General features: G+C 40.9%; 1 protein-coding gene across 1 annotated transcript; it reads right to left on the reverse strand.

Annotated features, from left to right (window-relative positions):
* Positions 1-7337: 7337 nt before the first annotated feature.
* Positions 7338-12971, reverse strand: LOC306973190 (uncharacterized protein). The gene is made up of 4 exons (XM_079570047.1): positions 12618-12971; positions 10359-10423; positions 10126-10222; positions 7338-8399 (listed from the first exon to the last, which is right to left on the reverse strand). Exons 1-4 carry the CDS (start codon positions 12823-12825, stop codon positions 7468-7470), a joined length of 1302 nt encoding a protein of 433 aa, XP_079426173.1. The 5' UTR covers positions 12826-12971; the 3' UTR covers positions 7338-7467.
* Positions 12972-19436: the final 6465 nt, after the last annotated feature.

The raw sequence follows: 19436 nt of genomic DNA on the forward strand, positions 1-19436 counted from the left end.
ACTAGTCTAGTACTAGCCTAGCACTAGCCTAGCACCACTAAAACTCTTCAAATACAAGGACAGCTTTGAATAAAACACCAAAACACAATGATATTTAAGATTTTGATAAAGATTTAACCTAGCTGTCTTTAGTTTGACCATTTTTTGTGACGTAATCTTCTCAGCCTGCATTAATAAACGTCACAAAAATGGTCAAACTAAAGACAGCTAGGTTAAATCTTTATCAAAATCTTAAATATCATTGGGTTTTGGCATTTTATTCAAAGCTGTCCACTTCCGTATTGGACACTGACAGGAAGTGGCATAGATAGAGGCAAACAATTTGAAACTGTTGCCATGCCGACAATGTTAAGTCAATGGGAAATGACTGAGCCAAACTGCTGTGGGACTTTACCTCCATCTATGTCATTAAAGGTGCATTATGCAACTTTTTAGGTGGGAAAAAAGTTGATATTCGTGCGTATTTGACCTCGTAGTGAGTATGAGTGGTCAGCATGGCGCCTTTAGAGCGTTTTCTAGGACGCTCCAGGATCATTGTTTGGAAGGTTTTCACTGTGGACCGACCCTCTCAACAGAAAACCTACAAAACAATGGATCCTGGAGAGTTCTAGGGGCCACCGTGATGGAAAGTAAAGGTCTCATACAGCCGCCGGGTCACTACAAGGTCAAATACACACAAATATGAACTTCTTTTTCACAATAAAACCCCAACATTTCTTCATTAAAATTGCTTCTTCACTGAAATAAAATTATAATTATGACTTACAACTGATATATTCCATCTAAATAACTCATATTTTCAAAAGTACTACCCGCCTCTGAATACAGGGAAGGACATTTTGACGCTGAGGTGTCCAGAAGCAGTCGAGACCTTAAAAGGCGAGCGCCGTTTCCCACAGTCAGAGGTGGAAAATAACATTGAACAAATATTTGCCAGCGCTCTGTTCTTATCGCGTCATGTTTTCCTCTCGTGCCAAAACCATTACGGCCCCGATAACCGAACCTGAGCCCGTCCAAACACACCTGCGGAGCTGAAGCCCTGATATCAACACGACGTTCCCTCCTCACAGCTGCATCACCTCCACTTCTCTCTGCTCCACTGCAAATACTGCTGCACAACGTGAGAAAGCAAAACAATCAGGAACTGTCTTCAAAAACGACATCATTGCAATATTTTAACAAAGCATTTCATCACAGTATGTTTCACTAAATCCCAGCAAGAACCACAAGCTATTTGTTTTCTTTGTATTAGTGGCACTTGATCTGATTAATCACGATTTATTTTTGTCTTATAATTATATTCATTATTAATACTACGCCAACATAAAACACATTGAAAGCATTTGCTCACATTGCATGGATCAAACGTTCAGTTTCTTTATTCTATGGGAAAAGCCCAACAGCTTATGACGGGGATCTCGCTCACCCAAGGCTTTCAACATTTCCACATCTGTTTGATTATCAGATTTTAGAAACATATTCTTTGGTGCTGAACATCTTGAACAGAATCTGCAAACTTTTAGGTTCATAAAGTAGAGTTTAAAGGGACTATACAGAGTTAAAAAATGTTAAAATTATGTATTTTCCTCCCCCAATATGTTCCAGCCATGTCCTAATGTGTAGAAAGAGCTCAGACCTGTTCACCACAACTGCCTCTGAAATCCTGCAATAAAGAAGGTGCAGTTACATGTAAGTCCTGAGGTGGCAGTAGTGAGCATAAAATGCCGAACTTGCATCGAGCCACTTTAAGGACAAAGTGAAAGTCATTTCCGTTGAAATAGCATCATTAAAGGGACTAGATGCATGTTGGTCATTTTATACTCACTACTGCCACCTCAGGACTTACATGTAACTGCAGCTTCTATATTAAGCTCGTGCATGACGGCGCTTCGGACCCGAATGAACACCTTTCTGAGTGACAGTGCAGGATTTTAGAGGCAGTTCTGAGCTCATTCTACACATTAGGACATGGCTGGAACATGAAGGGGGAGGAAAATACTTAATTTTAACATTTTTAAACTCTGTATAGTCCCTTTAAACAAGCCTCTTTGATGCAGAAGCAGCTCTCTGCCGCTTTTGTTACATAAAAGTAGCTCATCATGTGAAAAGGGGCCTGGCTTTCGGATCATATGTGGCTCAGATACAGGAGCGACTTTGGTCAAAACACATGATGCGATTAATTTTCCATTAATTTAACATTAATGGACTAATAATTTTTCCCCCTGATCAATCGGGGGCAAAGCTTTAACTTTGACAACCCTAGTTTTAAAGGGTTAACCTGTTACCTGCCATTATAGGGTCATCTCAAAGCGTATTGACAGGAGAGCTTACAGCCTATGTCAGTGTGATGCCTCATTTGAAAGCCAAGACCTTCTAGTTTCGAAAGATCTGTGTGAGTGGAACACAACTAGCATCACATTTGCCGTTCATAACCTCAATCATAACCCTAACCCCAGACTCCTTTTATTTGTCAGTTACTGTGCAGTGAAATTTGTACTCTACATTTGACTCACCCTTCAACGCCTCTGGGACGACCCGTAAGGAGCAGTGGGACCATTTCCAGATGTGGAGCCAGGTGGGTGGTCAGAATCACCTGGCTGCAGGATTCACCTATTGTACAAAAGAGGGACCTTTCCTGGCTGGATAAAGAAGAAGGCCTCAGGTTTCTGATAACAATACTACAGAGTGTTGTATTGTTTAACAGACATCCCGGGGAAGTGGAAAAGTCTGTTGACAATATGAACATTTTGACAGTGGTTTGACAAATTTAGCAAGATCAGTCAAGTCCCCGTCTCTTGTCATTAATATCATACCTTTAGAGAAAAGTCTAAATTACTTTGCAGTCCCCCGTCATACCTTTCTACTTTCCCACTCCTCCAGCCCCCCCGCCTTTTCCTTTCCTGCCGGTTCTTTCTGCTGCAGACTTTCCGTGACGTCAGGGACAGCCAAGGCCAAATCAGGTCATGAGAAGTTTTTACGAGCCCCTCGCTACAGTCTGTACAGTGTGCAGTCCTGGGCCAGGCGCATGAAAGAAACACCGCCTTAAAGAGAGAGAAGAGCGGGACGAGGTTTTAACGAGCAGACAGGAATCCCCAAGGACTGATTAAAAAAGAACCAAGAGAAATGTTTATTTTTGGCACAGGTGTGTTCCAAAGCTAGACAATCATTTCATGTTACTTCAAGGAGTGTGTGGGGTGTAAATATTTGCAGGGTTTACACAAGTCCTCACAAGTCAATGGTTGTTAATGCCTTTTTAATCCTTAAATACTACTTTTTCAGTATAACAAACGGAATATTTCATGAGCTTATTTTTTAAAGGAACAGGCCACCGTTTTCCCATACTGTGATATGTTCTTACCTGAGCTTAGACGAGTTGATACGTACCTGTCTGGTCTTTGTGCGCGTGGAAGAGCGTGGTTGCTTCTAACTTCACCCTGTTTTGGAGCTATAGGAATATACTGGGAGAGGCCAAATGCTGACAACATCTTTGGTCATTTTGCATGACTGAGGGCACGCACAAAGACCAGACAGGTACACATCAACTCGTCTAAGCTCAGGCAAGAACATATCTCAGTATGTAAACATGGTGGCCTGTTCCTTTAAGATGTGCAAACATTCCATCAAACAGAGGAATGAGGCGAAATAAGGATTGATATTCAGACTCTAATAGGACAAAAGTACAATTTCAGACAATACTGCAATGAATGTGTTTAACACCACAGTTTTTGTATTTTCAATGAATTTAAACATTAAACATTAATGTATGAATTTATACATTACTTATTTTCCAGTACAAGCGGCCGAAATGAGCTTCCTTCGCAGGGTGGCTGGGCGCACCCTTCGAGATCGGGTGAGGAGCTCAGTTACCTGGGAGGAGCTCGGAGTAGAGTCGCTGCTCCTTCACGTCGAACGGAGCAGCTGAGGTGGCTCGGGCATCTGTTCCGGATGCCTCCTGGTCGCCTCCCGTGGGAGGTGTCCCAGGCATGTCCTATTGGGACAAGGCCTCATTGAAGGCCCAGGACACGCTGGTGGGACTATGTCTCCGAGCTGGCCTGGTGTCGCCTCGGGGGTCCCCCCAGCACAGCTTGAGGAGGTGTGTGTCGATCGGGAAGTCTGGGCATCTCTGCTGAGACTGCTGCCCCCGCAACCCGGCCCCGGATAAAGAAGATGAATGGATGGATGGATTTTTTTTCCAAGTAATTTAGATATAATGCCCCATCCTGCAGAAACCCTGATTTGTGTTCCCAAATACAAGATAAACATGCTCAAATCAAGAGGTGATTTGATACTGATAACAATTGTAATCTTATTCTCAGCTAGAATATTCTTAGCTTTCAAATGAGAAATGACCTGTTAAACCACTGCACATCCTGTAAACATTGTAAAAACATCGGTCAAACAAGAAAAAAGGAAGTACAGGGAATTCAAGCGGCCAGTTTACAGGAAATAGATGCTCAACACCTCCCTCTGCTGGTAAGTCCATGTCATCGTTAAACATGTGGATCTTTCTAGGAAGAAAATCATTTCAATGTAACTTTTTGTGAATTATACTTTGCTCAGACGTAATTACTTCAAACACTGAAAACAGCATCGATTTAATAATTTAATGGTTTAATACAAAGATGCAAAAGAAGAGTCTGTTATAAATACACAATGGTTGCTTTTCGCCTGGAACAAAAACACAGATTATGTATAAATAGAAAACAGGAAAATGAATACAGACAGTAACATTTCATGAAAAGGAAGACGTGAACAAAAGCCTTAAGACTTTTATTATTTGGGGAACTTTTTCATCCAATCGACCTCGACGTAACAATGTTAGTTTGTGACAAAAGACACTCCTACAAAGTAAACACTGTACGTTTAGCGATTGTAAAAACCCGGAAGACAAACAAATAATTAGCCTGGTGGAAGTTTGTGCTTTGTAAACATTACTCTGCCTCTGAAAGGGGTGAAACATGCTCATGAACTTTTCCCCAAAAAGAATCAGGAAGGTTAGGAGTGCATAAGTTGAGGTCTAAACTCATTTCTAACAATACTAGCTTTGAAAATGGTCAAACAAAATGAGGTACAAGAGAAACGAGACAATACATGAAGAATGCACAAGAGAAATCAAATCTCCGTGGATGTTTTTTCACTTTACATAATAAATAGAGAGCGACAGATCAGGCCTCGCAGATCAAATTTTTAGATCAGCTCAACTCCCGTCGCTAATTACACTGCCTGACTAAAAATAAGTGTCCACATGGGTTTAATATGAGCCCCCAGAATGAGATCAGCTGACCTGAACATCCTGAATGACCAGGTTACGCCATCAGTAGATTCCTTCTTCCCTGATGTCAAGGGGATATTCCAAGATGACGATGCCAGGATTCATTGAGCTCACGTTGTGAAAGAGTGGTTCAGGGAGCGTGAGTCCAGATCCGGAGAATCTTTGGGATGTGCAGGAGAAGGCTTTCCGCAGTGGTCACACTCTCCCATCAACAATACAAGAAATTGAAATTGAATTGAAGAAAATGATGCAAACCTAGATAGTTTGAAGAAGATAATTGAAAGAATGCTGTACTCAAAGCTGTAGGGAGTTATGGGGGTTGTAGGGGGGTAGGGTATAGGGAGCTGTAGGGAGTTTTGGAAGATTGCGGGGGTTGTATGGAGTTATGGGTAGTAGGCAGTTATGCGGGTGTAGGGAGTTATGGGGGTGTGGGGAGTTATAGGGAGTTAAGGGGTTGTAGGGGTGTGGGGGTAGGGGTTGTAAAAAGTTGTAGGGAGTTATGGGGTTGGAGGGAGTTATAAGGGTTGGAGGAAGTTATGAGTGGTTGAAGGGAGTTATGGGGGTTGGAGGGAGTCATGAGGGGTTGGAGGGAGTTATGGGGTTGGAGGGAGTTATGAGGGTTGGAGGGAGTTATGGGGTTGGAGGGAGTCATGAGTGGTTGGAGGGAGTTATGGGGGGTTGGAGGGAGTTATGGGGGGTTGGAGGGAGTTATGAGGGGTTGGATGGTGTTATGAGGGGTTGGATGGTGTTATGAGGGGTTGGAGGGAGTCATGAGGGGTTGTAGGGAGTTATGAGGGTTGGAGGGAGTTATGGGGGTTGGAGGGAGTTATGGGGGTTGGAGGGAGTTATGAGGTTGGAGGGAGTTATGAGGTTGGAGGGAGTTATGAGGTTGGAGGGAGTTATGGGGTTGGAGGGAGTTATGAGGGGTTGGAGGGTGTTATGAGGGGTTGTAGGGAGTTATGGGGGGTTGGAGGGAGTTATGAGGGGTTGGATGGTGTTATGAGGGTTGGATGGTGTTATGAGGGTTGGATGGTGTTATGAGGGGTTGTAGGGAGTTGTGAGAGGTTGTAGGGAGTTCTGGGGGTTGGAGGGAGTTCTGGGGGTTGTAGGGAGTTGTAGGGAGTTATGGGGGTTGGAGGGAGTTCTGGGGGTTGGAGGGAGTTATGAGGTTGGAGGGAGTTATGAGGGGTTGGATGGAGTTATGAGGGGTTGGATGGAGTTATGAGGGGTTGGAGGGAGTTATGAGGGGTTGGAGGGAGTTATGAGTGGTTGGAGGGAGTTATGGGGGGTTGGAGGGAGTTATGGGGTTGGAGGGAGTTATGGGGCTGGAGGGAGTTATGGGGTTGGAGGGAGTTATGAGTGGTTGGAGGGAGTTATGGGGGTTGGATGGAGTTATGAGGGGTTGGAGGGAGTTATGAGTGGTTGGAGGGAGTTATAAGGTTGGAGGGAGTTATGGGGTTGGAGGGAGTTATGAGGTTGGAGGGAAGTTATGAGGGGTTGGATGGAGTTATGAGGGGTTGGAGGGAGTTATGAGTGGTTGGAGGGAGTTATGAGGGTTGGAGGGAGTTATGGGGGTTGGAGGGAGTTATGAGGGTTGGAGGGAGTTATGTTGGAGGGAGTTATAAGGGTTGGAGGGAGTTATGAGGGTTGGAGGGAGTTATGAGGGTTGGAGGGAGTTATGTTGGAGGGAGTTATAAGGGTTGGAGGGAGTTATGGGGGTTGGAGGGAGTTATGAGGTTGGAGGGAGTTATGAGGTTGGAGGGAGTTATGAGGTTGGAGGGAGTTATGGGGTTGGAGGGAGTTATGAGGTTGGAGGGAGTTATGGGGTTGGAGGCGATGGAGGGAGTTATGAGGGTTCGAGAATTATGAGTGGTTGGAGGGAGTTATGAAGGGTTGGAGGGAGTTATAAGGGTGGAGGGGTAGTCGGGGGTTATGGGGGTTGTAGGGAGTTAAGGGGGTTGGAAGGAGTCATGGGGGGTTGGAGGGAGTTATGAGTGGTTGGAGGAGCTATGAGTGGTTGGAGGGGTTGTCAGGAGTTATGGGGGTTGTTGGGAGTTATGGGGGTTGTAGGTCGTGTGGGTGTTGTAGGGCTGTAGAGAGTTGTACACTACAATAAAATAATAGAGTGTGTGACCTTTTTGTGCTGACATTTTTGTGGTCAGGCAGTGCATATTCCAGTTCCAGCGCCTTCGACCCTACTCATTGTACGTGTGAATTATCTTGTGCCTCTTCAGGTGATGCATTAAAATAAACGTTTTCCCGCACTGCGAACAGCTGAAAGGTCTCTCCCCGCTGTGCGTCCGCTGGTGCACCCTGAGACTGCTCTGCTGCGTGAACCTCTTCCCGCACACCGAGCACCCGTACGGCTTCTCCCCCGTGTGCGTCCGATGGTGGATCCGCAGATGGGACGAGCACTGGAAGCTCTTACCGCACACCGCGCACCAGAACGCCCTCTTCCTCCTGTGGCTCTGCTGGTGGAGCTTGAACTGGTGCAATCGGCCGAAAGTCTTGCCGCACTGCATGCAGCCATAACCGCGCGTTGCCGGGGCCGTCTTGTTTGGAGGACTGTAACCGCCCGGTGAGAAAACGACACTATCCTGGTTCTCATCCATGCCTTCCCTTTCCTGTAAATGTGTATTGGGAAAAGTCGCTTGAAAATTGGCAGATTGCGAAGCTTCTTTTGGATAATCGTTGCCATAAACTCCGTTACAAAGCGATTGGACGTTGCCAGATTTAGCCACAGCTTCGGACTGTTCTGGAAAAGTACTCGAATATTCGTCCACAACGCAAGAGAAGTCCGGAAAACCCGCTTCGATCTCGTTCCCGTCTATTATAGAAGACCAGAGCTGGCTGTCGCGTTCGTCCAAACAAAAATCCCCGTTGTTAGTGCCAGCTTGTGGTTTCCCGGTGCCGTGTTGACAACTGTCCTGGTTAAAACCCGACTGGTTCTCGTCTTTCTCGGTTTTGATGGTGAAGTTTTGGCCCATGTTTTGGTGAGGAGGGTTGTAAGTGTGACTGAAGTCCATGTTTTTCTGCGGGTTCAAGTCACTTCGTTCAAGATGACAGTTCTTCTCAAAGGGCTGCCCCTCAGAGGAAGAAGCGCTTGAAAACGGCATAGTAGAAGAACCTGTGTGGTTAAGAAAAATATTGTTTCATTAGTTTGTGTCAGTAAGATTAACTTTGGTAAAATGCAGCTAAACTTCTCAGTATCTTCGTAATGGAATTAACATATGTTGGTCACCATGTCTCTCCAGCTAATTCACCTTGATTTATCCAACTGTTCTGATCTGGGGCAAGGCCGGATTTATGCAGGGGCTTACAGGGGCCCAGCAGGTTGAAGGGCCCCTGGGCATAAAGAGAAAAAGTTCTCTCTTTCTCTCCCTCACATGTAAGGCTTTTTACCCAAGACTAAACCAGGTCTAAACCAGGTCTGAGCCATTTTCATTGAGTTGACACTGGGAGAAAATATGTACCTATTGGTCTGTTAAAATGCATGAGACCAAATTGCACCATAAAGATAAAAAAGATCTCTGTGGGAGGACCCCCAGACCCCCCTTTTAAACATGTCCCCCCACCAGTCTGGCAGTAGCAACGGTTCTTCCGCCAGGGCCATGCAGCTCAAATTGGGGTTATTATGTTTAACTGTTTTTTTTTCTTTCTTTTGGGGGGGGGGTTCACAATTTTTTTCATTAGTACTGTGTTTAAGAAGTTACTTCTGCAGGTTCAAATAAAAATAAAAAAATCATTCATTTATCTTTTCATCGTAGAGAGAGACCGAAATCCAACAGACAGTGTATGGGGGGCCCTGAAAAAACGTTTGCTCCAGGGCCTATTTTACTGATATCTGGCCCTGATCTGGGGTTGCTGCAGTTTTTTCAGGTCTAAGTTCAACAACACATCCTGAATGTCCAGGTTATTCCATCAGTGGATTTCTTCCTCCCTGATGGCACGGGCAAATTCCAAGATGACAATGCCAGAATTCATTGGGCTCACATTGTGGAAGCAGGGTTTTAAAGTCTACTTAAAAACAATTTCTTTAAATTAATACTATTTCAAGATTTTGAAATATTGAAATAGGCCAATGTTCACATTTGATTGAATGTAAACATTTGATCAAAAGGAGGAATAAAGTTGAAATTTTGATATTCAAAACCAAATTGGACATGACGGCTGACTTTAAAGGAAATGAATGAGTAATATTTCAGTCAGAACTGCAGCTGAATTTGTTTTAGACCATAGTTTTTGACAAATGTAAAAAAAATAGTTGAGGAATGCCATTGATTGAACGCCAGTTTAAATCCAATTTAATGTTTTTTTTTTATGACTTGATTTTGGCATCATTCATTCAATGACTTTTCATGTTTTTAATGCCCCGCACAAATCCTGGTTCAGGGAGGATGACATAATTTTTTTCACACATGGATCGGCCTCCACAGACTCCAGATCTTAACCCCATTGGGAACCTTTGGGACGTGCCGGAGGAGGCTTTGCACAGTGGTCGCACTTTCCCATCATCAATACAAGATCTGGATAAAAACTTAATTCAACAATGAAACTCTTGACTTTCTAGAAGCTTTTTGAAGCAATGAAACGGCAAATACATGACGTAATCAAAGCAAAATATTAGAAGGTGGTGGTGATCTTTATGGTTTTTTTTGGTGGTCAGTACTTTACAAAAGAAAACCTACAACTTACGCTTTGAACCTGCTTGAGTAACTAATATAGCACTTTGTGGAAGCCAAGACTATATTTTAACATAAAGAATAAAAATGTATTGAGTATCCTAATCAAGAACGTCATTAAACTGGACTCATCAAGCTCGAGTAGGATTACAGACTTACAGCAGACCTCACCTGAGTTTTGAGCAGGTTCGCTGATCCAAAGAGGCTCCTCTGGACTCTCCTCCTTTATGGTGAACGCAGCTGAACTGTTGTCATGAAGATGTGGAAACTAGACAAGGAAAAACAATATTAGTTACACACTTTCTTTAGAGTCAGAGGGCCGTGTTCTTTCTAATGACAGCACTAACATTTTCATATTGACGTTGCCAGGGTTATTACCGGTGAGTGAACTAAACACAACTGACCTTTAAGTTTCCAGTCACGGGGGTGCAGCTGGTTTCCAAAGCAATGTCGCGCTCCAGGTATTTTTCTGCAATTTCAATACCGAGTTTAGACCAAATTTAACATCAAACTGCTCCATAATGTGGGGAAAATGTATCTACTATGATCATCAGTGTTGGGGAGAATACTTTGAAGTTGTTATTAGTTACTAAATACTGAATACTTTACCTTGAAATGTTTTGTACGTATTCCGTTACTTTGTCTAATCACAAGTAAGTAATCTGAATACTTTGAATACTTTTAGAATACTTTAAGGAGCTATCCTTGTTTTTTTTCATTTTCTGTTATTGGGATAAAATTTGTTTTGTCCTTTAGTATATGGTAAAAGAAGACATTGATCCAAAAAACACTGGTTTTAAAGCCTTTTAAACAGTCATACAATGTCAGGCTAGTGGGCATTTTTTACAGTGAAGTGACAGTGAAACCTGGTTCAAATTCAGTCCCGCTTTGAAATTTGAGTGATCTTGTTTAATAATAATAATAATAATAATAATAATAATAATAATGATAATAATAAGAGATTTAATTTATAATGTGTGGAAAATACAATATTCTATACAATATATGACAAATTACAGTTTTATTTGGGTCCTCGAATGATAAGCCGAGGACCAAAGCCCTGCCACTTCAGAACCACTGATGAAAACATTGGCATTTGCAGAAAATTGTTCTTTGCTTTGATGGGCTGCGATGTTGAGGTTCGGCCCTTGGGTGTTTTGGCCATGATGAAAACTGGCCCTCCACGACGCAAACCTGCCGACCCCTGATGTATAATATGGGGTATGAAGATCACAATTGTTGGAACACCTGTTATAAACTCACTTACCATTAATTAGGAACTCAAAAACTCTCTTGGCAAATGGAGCAGCAGATACAGCAGGGGTGTCCAAAGTGCGGCCCGGGGGCCAAATGCGGCCCTCAGACCAATTTATGGTGGCCCTCGGCCTCTTGCTGTGTCGGTACACATCACCAGAGATGGACCTTTTTATTTGAAATGTAATAATTCTATACAATTCTAACCTAACAACTAACATCTTATTGTGAGACAGAGCTGGCATGAAGGTTTTAAGCTTAAATAGAGGTGTGGGCACAATTTAAACCTCTGCTAGTCGAAGGTTTTGCGGCACTAACTACTGATCTACGGCCCTTCACCCCGTGTACACTTCAATATGCGGCCCCGCATGAAAAAAGTTTGGACACCCCTGAGATACAGCATCACGTGACACATAGGGCTGTGCAATTAATCGAAATTCGATTACGATTTCGATTACAACAATAAACGATTACAAAATTAGCATAATCGCAAAAAATCGATTATAATTTTTTTTTTTCACATTTTTTTTTCAAATTTTTTTTCAAATTCGTTTTTTTTTATTTTTAATTTTGGGATTTTTGTCACTTTTTTGCTGGATTTTTGTCACTTTTTTGCTGGATTTTTGTCACGTTTTTGCTGGATTTTTGTCTTTTTTTTGATGGTTTTTGATGGTTTTTTTGATGGATTTTCGTCACTTTTTTGCTGGATTTTTGTCTTTTTTTGATGGATTCTTGTCATTTTTTTGATGTTTTTTTGTCATTTTTTAATGGATTTTTGTCATTTTTTTTGTTTTTTTTGTCATTTTTTGATGGATTTTTGTCATTTTTTTGATGTTTTTTGATGTTTTTTTTGATGGATTTTTGTCACTTTTTTGATGGATTTTTGTCATTTTTTTGATGGATTTTTGTCACTTTTTTGATGGATTTTTTTAAAGGTAACAAATAATCGTTTGAATAATCGTGATTTCAATTATGACAAAAATAATCGTGATTATTATTTTTTCAATAATCGAGCCGCCCTAGTGACACATGTGCAGTGTTTGTATGAACTGCGGCATAAGGCGTTTTAAATCTTTATGTTGTTTTAGGAGGAAAAACAGCTCAACATTAAAAGTTCCTTCTCAATAATGTTGTTTAACATGGAGCTAAAATGTAAAGATTGAGCACTGGGATGTATTCCCCTGATGTTCTAAATACTGTCAAATGAAAGAGTAACTTTACCAGAATACAATTACTCAAAATGAGAATACACATTTAGTTATTCCCCAACACTGATGATCATTATGCCATTACTGTCACGCTTATTCATTTAAACCACGACATGACGCTAATGTAAACAAAGCCAAACGCACACTTGTCTAACACTGTTATTGTTATGGGTAAAATCACACGCAGTATTTCCATCTCACCAAAGTCTTGTTGCAGCTGCGCGTTCTTGCTCTCCATCGCCTGCAGTTTCCTCTTGAGCAGCTCGTTCTCGCTTTGCTTCCGAGAGATTTCCAGGTGCAGAAAAGCGCATTTTTCATCCACCAGTTTGGAGATCTCCCCCACCGCAGATCGCACCATCACCTCCAAAATGGACGATAACTGGCTCTGGAAGGGCGCGCACGTCGCCATGGTTCGCGGTTAGAGTTGATGTGACGAGAGTAAAGACATGTAGTGGTGCTTTTTGGGGCCAATTTAGGGGCGAATGAGCGAAAAACAGACGAGGCAGAAGCAGAAATTCACATCCCCGTGTTTTCGTGGCGAGATCCGTCTCTGGTTTTTCTTCCGCGTGCGGGTTACCGTAACGCATGGAACAGAGGCGCAGCAGAAAAGTGCGCGACAGTAAATGAAATAAATAAAAACTAAATATACATATATGCTATTATGAGGTTTACTGTCAATAAATTAGGGGTCAAGAGTTTCACTTTTTTTTGAGAGAGAAATAAAATGTTAACCTTTACCCAAATCTAAAAAGCAATAATTTGAAAGCTAAGGTTTACAAAAGTGATTGTAACTTTTTTTTGTCGTGTCGTCAACGCGTTTCTGTCACATTTTGAAACAAAAAGGACAAAACCGTGACAATCAGGAAGGAGCTTAGCTTCCAAATGAGGCGGTGCACTGTAATGCTCAAATGGAGAACATGCACTTAGTTAACCCCTTAACTGCCACCTGAACCGAGCACATTTTCTCCAGTTTGGCTTTACCCCATGGGGTCCAAAAGCTTCTGGAAGAAAGCTGTGAAAATAGCAACAAAACTGAGACAAAAACAATGATGGAAATGTGACAAAAAAGTGAGAAAACGTTGGCAAAAAAGTGACAAAAAAGTGACAAAAATGTGACAAAAAAATGACAAAAATGTGACAAAATGTGACAAAAAAATGACAAAAATGTGACAAAATGTGACAAAAAAAACCGACAAAAAAATGACAAAAACGTGACAAAAAATGACAAAAATGTGACAAAATGTGACAAAAAAATGACAAAAATTTCAGGAAAAAATTACGAAAAAAGGACAAAAAAAGGACAAAAATGTGACAAAAATGAGTTGAGGTGAGGAAAAAGATCCTCTCGGTTCAGGCGGGAGTTAAGAGGTTAAAGGAACAGGCCACAGTTTTTCCATACTGAGATATGTTCTTACCTGAGCTTAGACGAGTTCATACGTACCTGTCTGGTCTTTGTGCTCGTGGAAGAGCTGGGTAGCTTCTAACTTCACCCCCGTTTGGAGCTATTGGAATACATTGGGAGAGGCCAAATGTCAACAACATATTTGGTCGTTTTGCGTGACTGAGGGCACACACAAAGACCAGACAGGTACGCATCAACTTGTCTAAGCTCAGGCAAGAACAGATCTCAAAAAATGGTGTCCTGTTCCTTTAAGGCTGGGGTTAAGAGGTAATGACCGGGCTTCGTGCTCTACCAGAAGTGTCAATACAATGGAAGGGCTGATCCATGATGAAAAGAGGCAAAAGTAGGCGGGGCAGAATAAGGTGAATAAGCTTACTGCTTATTTTTACATTGTGAACAGCCAATATTACCCCTTAACTCCCACCTGAACCGAGCACATTTTCTCCAGTTTGGCTTTACCCCAGTCCAAAAGCTTCTGGAAAAAAGCTGTGAAAATAGCAACAGAACTGAGACGAAAACAATGATGAAAATGTGACAAAAAAGTGAGAAAACATTGACATAAAAGTGACGAAAAATTTATGAAAAAGTGGAAAAAATGTCACAAGAAATTGACAAAAAATTCACAAAAAAATGACAAAAATGTGACAAAATTTGACTAAAAAAATACAAAAATGTGATAAAAAATGACAAAAAAATGACAAAAAAGTTACAAAAATGAGTTGAATACCCAACCAAACAAATGATGGAAAAAAAATCTGATGACGTGAGGAAAAAGATCCTCTTGGTTCAGGCGGGAGTTAAGAGGTTTAAGGTGCATTATGCAACTTTTATGCAGAAAAAAAGTTTACATTATTGTGTATTTGACCTTTCAGTGACCCGGCTGTATGGGTGGTTGGCATGGCGACTCTCGGACGCTCCAGGACCAATTGTTTTGGGGTTTCACTGGAACAGTCTCCATGGTTACACATATTTTCATCCAGAAAAAACCTTACCAGAAAGCCCAAAAGACGCTTTATCCTTGATTGAAGGTAACTTCAAAAGCCCCATTTCAACAGGACCAGACTGGAACGCACCGGAGCGGTTTGAAGGTGTTTCCACTGCCAAAAGTGAACCGCTCCGCTCCAAAAGGGGGGTCCAAACCGATCCAGTCCCAGACCACTTCAGCCATGGGGTCTGGAGCGGGGAGGGGGGCTTATCACCACTCTGATTGGTCAGGCCAATAGTCAGCTTGCATATTCAAAGTTTCTTTCTCTTCACAAGGCTCTATCATGACTGGTTCACAGAAAATCTCTACTCACAGCCTATGCCTGATTTTGATGTGAAATCATTCAATTAAATTATATATTTTCCCTCATATTTATGTCAGTAATCTACTGCTCAACTGTTCAAGTTTGATTTGCACAGTTTTCCCATACATTGTTTCTTATTGCCCAAATGAGAGGAGCGAGGCCTCATACATCCCCCTTTTATTTTTGAATTCACAGTCGAACTAAAAAGAATAGGTTTTCATTTTGGCCATTTTTGTAATTTTTATGTTTCCTCAGTAACTGTTCCTCTGGTGCTTGAAAACTGTTCAAACACTAGAGCTCTCTGACCCTCCGAATGGCCACATGTAGCAGATACAAAGGTGTTTTGATGCAGGACTAAAGCTCAGTGATATCAGGCTGTGGTTGTTGCCTGTCACATGAATATGAATGACCTTGGCCCCTCCCATAACGACCCAGACCACTTTACCCTAAAGACACTCGAAACACAAACTTGTGGACCGAACTGGTGCTGTCGAAATGGGCCTTAACCCACCCCAGTTTGGAGCTGTACCTTTGCTGGGAGCGGCTAAATGCTAACAACATTTGCGTGACTGAGCGCACGCACAAAGACCAGACAGGTACACATCAACTCGTCTAAGCTCAGGTAAGAATATATCTCGATATGTACAAAAGCTGGCCTATTCCTTTAACCCCTTAAGTCCCACCTGAACCGAGCACATTTTCTCCAGTTTGGCTTTACCCCAATCCAAAAGCTTCCGGAAAAAAGCTGTGAAAATAGCAACAAAACTGAGACGAAAACAACGATGGAAATGTGAGGAAAAAAGTGAGAAAACATTGACAAAAAAGTGATGAAAAATTGATGAAAAAGAGGCAAAAATGTCACAAAAATGTCACAAGAAATTGACAAAAATTGACCAAAAAATGACAAAAATGTGATAAAAAATTTGACCAAAAAATTACCAAAAAAAATTACCAAAAAAAAAAGACAAAAATGTGACAAAAATGTGATATAAAAAAATGATGAAAAAATGACAAAAAAGTTACAAAAATGAGTTGAATATCCAACAAAAAAATGATGGGAAAAAAATGATGACGTGAGGAAAAAGATCCTCTCGGTTCAGGTGGGAGTTAAGAGGTTAAATTAATCCAAAACTAAAAAGATTACATGACAAAATCTTGACTAAAATGGAAATCAATTCTTGTTCAAGAAAGAAACAATATGTATAACTAACAAATTCATCTAAAAAAATCAAGAGGAAAGAAGAGAAAGTGGATGGGTCTATTTTTGGAACAAGTCCCAAGTTAAGCGACTTGGGAAGCCCCAGAGGAAGTCTCACAGGGCACAGAGACGCCCGCAGGCATGGGGGGGTTGGTGACAGTTAAGGGAACTACTGTGGAACACCTTCCTCCACTGGCAACCGCTACAAAAAGACAAGACGAAAACACAGGGCAGACGCCGGCATGGAGTTGTAATAGAAACCACATTCATTTGCAAAGAACTTTTCAACACACTTGTCATGGAAGTCCATTCACAATCAAATAGTACAGCGGAATATGAAGGTAAAAAGTTGCACATGCTACACAGGACAATGAATGTGTAAAAGACACTTTCAAAACCAGAATGATCTCAGTCGAATCAAAAAATACAAACTTCAATAGTCACAGTTTAACAAAGGGGAACCAAGTCCAGCATCTCATCGTTTTCAGCTGTGCCGTCTGGGGTCACACGGACAATACGATAACTTCATTTCTCAAAACAAGAACTGTACGAGGAACTGATAACGTAAAAACAGCCAATAATCAATTTGGCCAGTTTCAAAATGTAGTAAGCCGATTACATGGCTTATAATGCAATAATTATTATTAAAAAAAAGATAGAAACCGTTAAGAATTGTAATAAATTCAGCCAATAATGTTATATTACTTCAACTTCACTTTAGGTAAAACAAATAAAAATATAAAATTTGAAAATACTAATAATACACAAGTTGATGAAAAACACACAAAACAGGTGATCTAGCATTTTAAAGAAACTGCACAAAAACAATGCGTTAGTTTTGGAACACAAAGCCAGGTAGATGTGTTATTGTATTATTTGCTGAATTAAATAGGCTACATTTATGAACAATTTTCCTCTTCATCATCATTTTCTATAATGTAATAACCAGCCAATAAGCAGTAGTGAGTAACTGTTGCCCCTGGAGGCCATAAGCGCAACTGCAGGTGTCGTAGCAAGTTGCGATTTTTTTACTTTCTAATTGTCCGTGAGAGCAAATACTACGCTGACAGAAAAGACAAAGGGAGAGAGGGATATTGTACATCCAAATACACAATGGAAATATTTGTTTTCACTCAAACTTGGCTGTAAATACTGTTTAAGTGGCGCTAGCCCGCAGTTAGCTTTGCCCGTTAGCCTGTTAGCTTCTTCTTCGTGATTCTATTAGTGTGTGTTGCAGTGTTAATTTTGACAACATATTTTAATTTAGTTTTAATCTTAGTCTTTTGACGAAAATGCAGTTCAATTTTAGTGCAGATTTAGTCACAAAAAAAAATCTAGCTTTAGTCGACGAAAATTGCAAGTAAATTTAGTCGACTTTACATTAGTAATATTTATTATAATCATATATTATCAACGTCCTCTGCTTCATGGAGCTTCTCCCACATGAACAAAACTCAGAGCTGTTCCTTTGGCAGTGAATTTAAATGATATGAGGCCATCAATAGAAGTTTGGATGATTTTATTCTCTCCTTTTCATTTAGTCTTATTTTAGTCGACTTCAATATCTGGACATTTTAGTCATAGTTTTAGTCTCATTAAAAACATTTTTTTTAGTTTTAGTCCAATTTTAGTCGTCAAAAACATCACTTTGACTAAAATTCAGACTAAATATTTTAGTCGACGAAATTAACACTGGTGTATTGTCAAATTGCAATTGTGGTTTTCTGGCCAGAGACACAGGGGGAGATGAAAGACCCTCCAATCATCCCATTAGCACTTGTATTACCCCCAGAGGGACTACAGAAAGGATTTATTGAGGTAAACAAGTTAGTATTGCTTTAATAACTATTACATTATCGGCTGGTAAATCGTATTACGTAATCGGTTTATTACATTATGAACCCGGACAAAATTATCAGCCTGTTATTACGTTATCGGTTCCTATAAGAAAAAAACAGTTTCAGAAGAAAGTTCCCTTTGTCCGTATAATCAAACTCACAAATGCCGATTCTCCAGAACTAGCTTAAAGGAAGGCCGGGTTTATATTCTCTTTTTCAGCTGTGCGAACACAATTGCACCAGGGTTTTCCCATCAACAATTAGCCTTTAACATGATTAGCTAACACAATGTACCATTCGAACACTGATGATGGTTCCTGGAAATGCGCCTCTGTTCACCTTTAGTAATTATTCCTCTAAAATCCACCAGTTTCCAGCTGTAACAGTCATTGAAAAACACAGTGCATTTCTTTCAAGAAGAAGGACATTTTTAGTGACCCCCGAACTTTTGTAGGCAGTGTAAATATATGCTTCATTGCTGGATCTTTTCAACTACAACTTTTGCTCAGTCTTGAAATAAAACGGGACAAAATAATACAAAGGTCTTTTGTATTTTGGCTTGTTACTGACCTTTTCTGAAACAATTAAAGGGATATTTCAGGATTTTTGACATAGGGCCTCATTTCCTAGTTATCCAGAGTGTTGTTTATTTCTGGAGATATAATTTTTTTTTAACTCATGCAGTTCTTATATTTGAAGAGTTTCGTGGCGCTAGGCTAGCACATGTCTATGGTATCAGCTAGCCTGGATTAAAAACAGTCTGAGCCGCTCCACAGTGCACCTCAGGCAAATCACTGATAACACCAGACTAACCATATAAACGTCTGCGTCGATAGAGTAATTTTAACCATTTTGCATTTAAAATAACTTATATTTGAGCAGCATCAGCTTCGTGGTTGTATAAGCTACGCAGCGGCGGAGTGATCTGCTAGAAAATAGTCCCTGAAAATGCGATCATTCATGTGATGCAAGGTCAGTTATATTTAAAAAAATATTCTATGGACACAGACATTTATATTGGTTAGTCTGGTGTTATAAGTGATTTGACTCAGGTGCTCTGTGGAGCGGGTCAGACTGTTTTTAATGCAGGCTAGCTGATACCATAGAAATGCACTAGCCTTGCACTAGCCTAGCGCCACAAAACTCTTCAAATATAAAAAGTACATTAATTACAAAAAAAAATATCTCCAGAAATCAGCAACACTCTGGATAACGAGGAAATGAGGCCCTATGTCAAAAATCCTGAAAAATCCCACTAAACTCTCAAGCTTTGTTTCTGACAGACAAATAGTA

Source organism: Gobius niger, assembly GCF_951799975.1.
Source record: "Gobius niger genome assembly, chromosome: 13".
In the NCBI taxonomy this organism is placed as follows: domain Eukaryota; kingdom Metazoa; phylum Chordata; class Actinopteri; order Gobiiformes; family Gobiidae; genus Gobius; species Gobius niger.